Source organism: Hemibagrus wyckioides, linkage group LG09, assembly GCF_019097595.1.
Source record: "Hemibagrus wyckioides isolate EC202008001 linkage group LG09, SWU_Hwy_1.0, whole genome shotgun sequence".
Lineage (NCBI taxonomy): Eukaryota > Metazoa > Chordata > Actinopteri > Siluriformes > Bagridae > Hemibagrus > Hemibagrus wyckioides.
The window spans coordinates 28,865,275-28,870,656 of NC_080718.1; the positions used below are offsets into that span (position 1 = coordinate 28,865,275).

The window sequence follows — 5,382 nt, forward strand, 5'->3', positions numbered from 1 at the left end:
AAATAAAAAAAACTATTTTTAAATAATATTAAACAAAACAAAGAAAAAAATGAATAAATAAAACAAGATAACAATAAATATATGATAAACTAATTTATTCCAGTTAAACAAACAAACAAACAAACAAACAAATAAATAAATGCTTTTCAGATTTTACCTGGAAAAGCATGCATTTAGGTTATTATTATTATTATTATTACTCAGTCAGAGTAAAAATTCTGTGCTAAATAAAAGAGACACAGTCCCTCTCAGTATTTTACCTTTTTAATAAGCAGAATAACAAGCAAAAAATTTCAACACATCTTTTAAAAAAGATTTTAAAACCCAGATCTTATCAATCAAAATTCTGCTTATTTTACAAAAACGGTGTAAAATCCAGCAAAAGTTCTTCAGATGTTCCTGATATTCTCCGTGTGCTTGGCTGAACATTCCGCGTTTCATTAACATTCCATTTATCTTTAAAAAAACAGTAACTAAAGTACAACAAAAAGGCTTATTTTATTAAACTGTAAACAATAATATTATTTAAATTCAATACTTTTAAAGAAAAACTATAAAATAAAATAAAATAAAATAATGTAAATCTCCATCCTCATGCAACGCCTCAGTCAGTGACTCGTCTCGTCTCAGAGCACCGACACACAGACAGGAGGAGAGTCGAGGTCAAGGGTCAATCTCCATGGGAACAACGGTCAGAGGGACGTCCTCGTTACCACGGCGAACGATGATGTTCAACATGGCGTTTGTGTTAATTACAGAACTGACATCAGCAGCTGAGGAAATTCGCACACCGTTAACCGAGATGATGATGTCATTCTCCTTCACTCCTCCTCTACAGAGAGAGAGAGAGAGAGAGACAGATGTTGAAAGCTCTGGTGTCAGACTGACTGACTGACTGACTTACACTGACTAACCAATGCTGACTGACCGACTGACTGACACTGTGTGCTGACCGATACTACAGACTCATTTAGACACAGTAAAACTCCTTTGTAAAGGGAAGAGCGGTCATGTTTACTCCTGAGCTGCTGAGTCATGCTGCTGCTCCACCATCCCGAGGAAACGTGTAGAATTTCATTCCCATGTTTAGGAGATAAATAAAGGAAGGAAAATTAAAGCCATTTCATTAAACTCATCTCATTTAGGACATTAAATTCATCTCCACTTCACTCCCGAGGTTGCTGGGCTGAGGGTGTAGAACTACAGTGAAAAGGGATTAAAGATAATAAAAACTGGTAAATTGCTGAACACACACAGACACACACACAGACACACACACACACACAGACACACACACACACACAGACACACACACACACACAGACACACACACAGACACAGACACACACACACACACACAGACACACACACACACAGACACACACACACAGACACACACACACACACACACACACAGACACACACACACACAGACACACACACACACACAGACACACACACACACACACAGACACACACACACACAGACACACACACACAGACACACACACACACACAGACACACACACACACACACAGACACACACACACAGACACACACACAGACACACACACACACAGACACACACACACAGACACACACACAGACACACACACACACACACACACAGACACACACACACACACAGACACACACACACACAGACACACACACACACACAGACACACACAGACACACACACACACACAGACACACACACACAGACACACAGACACACACAGACACACACACACAGACACACACACAGACACACACACAGACACACACACACACAGACACACACACACACAGACACACACACACACACAGACACACACACACAGACACACAGACACACACACACACACACACACAGACACACACACACAGACACACAGACACACACACACACACACACACAGACACACACATTGTGGTCACAAAATACTGAGCCGGAGGATTTTTTAAGCATGAATAAATGTGGGTCAGAGAGGCTGTGTGTGTGTGTGTGTGTGCGTGTGTGTGTGTGTGTGTGTATGTGTGCGTGTGTGTGTATGACTGAGGTAGGGGTGTAATAAAAATGTGAAACATGTGCTGTGCGGTGAAGCCAAAGATAACATCTCTCATGCAGTCTGAAGCCAATAAAAGTAGACTGGCTGTGTTCCAATCCTGCATGTGAACTTCCCCTTATCCACTATCCCTCAGTTTAAGAGCACTTCTGGTACTCTAGCACGCCGCTAATCTCGTCCTGTTTCCTTCTTCGACGCGCCAGGCTAACGTAAACAGGAGGAATGAAAAAAAATCCCACCATCTGAATCACTGATGTCATCATCCTGCTTTTTATTTCCTTTCCATCTGTTCATTGTACTGAGGGCTAAACCAGCAGTGGATTAGCAAGCTAGCTGTTTACAATGCTGCTGTTAGCCTGACGCTGCGACTCTGTGGCTTTACTAAAAAAAGGTGAAGGTCTGAATGGATCACGTTTTATCTCTGTGGAGAAGTGTTTGATTCAATTCTCAAGACTTTTACTAACAAAAGGTAAAACTGGAAATAATCAAAATGCTAAATGTTAGCAAAACTCTCAATATTAGCAAAATTAAATATGAGTAAAACTCAAATTGAGCAAAAACCTAAATATTAGCAAAACTCTACACATGAGCGAGATATATTAGCTGTCTGAAAATTAGCAAAAACAAAAATATTGAAAAAAATTCACATCACCAAAATCTGAAAAGGAACAAAATCCTCAGCTAAATTCTGAATATCTAAAACCTGAAAAGTGTAAAAAATGTTAGCAAAACTCTAAATGAAGAAAATCTCCATTTCATTTAACGTATAAATGTAAACTTTAGCCGTAATATGCTATATATTCTGTATTTTTGCAGGTTCTACGTTTTAGCAAAACTGAGCAGTATTAGGAAATATTAGGAATATTAGGGAAACTCTGAATATTAGCCACGCCCTTGCTATGATTTTTCACAGAACTGTAATGTTTCAAGTTATTTATACAGAAAATTATATTTATGTTTTCAGTTTTGCTAAAGTGTAGAGCTAGCTAAAGCATAATTATGTAAATTAGCAAAAAGCTTCACTCTGAATATTAGCAGAAATGATAAATTTAGCAAAACTCTGCTAATTAAACTCTGAACACAAGCTAAATGCTAAATGTTTGCTGTTTTCCACACTGAATTTTAGCTAAATATGTTTTTAAATAATATTTTAAGTTTTTCTTTTTATTTAAAATTTGTAAAAAATAAAATAAAAAAAAATGCTCTCTGTGATAGCTGTCTCACTGTCTGTCTGTCTGTCTGTCTGTCTGTGAAAACTGTCTGTCTGTTTCCATGTGATAAATGTCTCTCTATCAGTCTGTCTTTGAAAACTGTCTGTCTGTACGTCTGTCTGTCTGTCTGTGAAAGTGCTTAGTTTTCTACATATTGAATTTTAGCTAAATATTTTATTAAAAATATTTAAAAAATGATTACAATTCATAAAAAAAATATAAAAATGTTAAAAAATTAAATATATTTTTAAATTTGTATTTAAAAAATTACAAATACTTAAAAATATATATATTTAAATAATTTAATAATTATTTTTTTTAAAAGGTGTTAAAATTCAGTAACGTGTTTTATCAAATACGGCAAAGCAGCTCGGCATTATGGGAGCTGGAGCTTTCTCATCACTCACACTGCTGCTGGAGTTCTGGAGATGACCTCGACCACGTAAGCGCCGGACGTGACGTCAGGAAAATCGCCCAGCTTCTCTTTCAGCTCCTTTACCAGCCTGAGGAGAGATTAGCATCAAGTTATGCTAACCAGATCCCAGCGTCCCACGTCACACACACCGCTAACGTATGACAATATAATACAGAATACGGAACAGAGTAGCGTGTGATTTAATACTTAGCGGTACATGTAATGCTTGCTAAGTAGCTAATGTTATATGCTAACTGTGAAGTCCTGTATGGTGAACGTAGCATGCAGTTATTGTAAAAATAACAAAAAAACAATATTTTACGTGTGTGTACATGTGCTAGCATGTAAATTGGTAGATCGTATATTCAAAGGAATTCCATTTTCGTTAAAAATAATTAAATAAATAAAGTGGATCAGCTATTCCATTTTCATTAAAATAAATAAATAAATAAATAAATAAATAAATATTGCTGCGTATCCACTCACTCGGGCGTCAGCGACATCATCCGAATCCCGATGTATTTCTTCTTAGCTGTGACTCGCCCTGTAAAACACCACATCATTTCAGTTCCCCAATAAAACAAACCGCCTTCTGGATAAAAGGTGTTGTTTTTCTGATAATGTCCAGCATATGGTCATGTCTTGCTGACCTCTGGCCTGTCTGTCATACGACTCGGTGAGGAATTCTCTGATCTTGTCTGCTGGAATGGCGAAGGAGATTCCGGCCGTCACCTTCAGGGTGTTTATTCCGATTACTTCTCCATCCTGTAGATCACAGCACACTCATACACCCTATAAGTACATATTTACGCACACCATGGCGTTCTGACCCTTTTGGCCTTCCGCATGCTGCCCACCTGCTTCCAGCTTCCAGGCTTTGAAGTTTCCTTATATGGTGGTCAGTTGTTGTTCTTGTTTTCTCGTTAGCTTCACCTGTTCCTCATTTCCAGCTTTCTTATGTAAGCTTTCCCTCGGCATCTGTACACTCACGTGTTTCTCACTGCTGTTTTAAACTGTCTGTCTTTCTGTCTAACAGCTGGCTGTACCTGATACTTTTCTGTCTGTCTGTCTGTCCATCTGTCTGTCTGTCTGTGATATGTGTGTGTGTGTGTGTTATAGTTGTCTGTCTGTCTACAACAATTATCTGTCAGCCTCGAAACCTGTCTGTCTGTCCAAGAACTGGACTTTCTGTGCTCTCTGTGTGAGATCTGTCTGTCTCTCTGTGTGTAATAAGTGTCTGTCTATGATAACTGTCTCACTGTCTACCAAGTGTTTCTTACTGCATGTCTTTCTGAGATAACAGTCTGTCTGTCTGTCTGTGTGTGTGATACTTACCAATCCATCTGTCATAACTGTCTCTTTTTAATAACAGTCTTTATGTGATACTTTTCTGTCTGTCTGTCTGCAACAATTATCTGTCAGCCATGAAACAAATCTGTCTGTCCATGAACTGTCTGACTTTCTGTGCTCTTTGTGAGATCTGCCTGTCTCTCTGTGTGTAATAACTGACTGTCTCACTGTTTGTCTGTCTGTCTGTGTGATGCTTATCAATCCATCTGTCATAACTGTCTGTCTGTCTGTAGTTAATAACAGTCTTTATGTGATACTTTTCTGTCTGTCTGTCTGTGATATGTCTGTGTGTCTGTCTGTCATTGAAAACTGTCTGTCTGTTTGTGTCTTTGAAAA

At 38.2% G+C, this 5,382-nt stretch overlaps 1 protein-coding gene across 1 annotated transcript in view; it reads right to left on the reverse strand.

Annotated features, from left to right (window-relative positions):
- Nucleotides 1-204: 204 nt before the first annotated feature.
- LOC131359807 (serine protease HTRA1A-like) overlaps nucleotides 205-5,382 on the reverse strand; it is a 37,327-nt gene continuing 32,149 nt past the window's right edge. The window contains exons 6-9 of the mRNA XM_058399941.1: nucleotides 4,347-4,461; nucleotides 4,183-4,240; nucleotides 3,689-3,784; nucleotides 205-832 (exon numbers count right to left, since the gene is read on the reverse strand). Of these exons, the coding sequence (XP_058255924.1) occupies nucleotides 664-832; nucleotides 3,689-3,784; nucleotides 4,183-4,240; nucleotides 4,347-4,461 (438 nt within the window). The 3' untranslated portion in view covers nucleotides 205-663. The remainder of the gene's footprint in view (nucleotides 833-3,688; nucleotides 3,785-4,182; nucleotides 4,241-4,346; nucleotides 4,462-5,382) is intronic.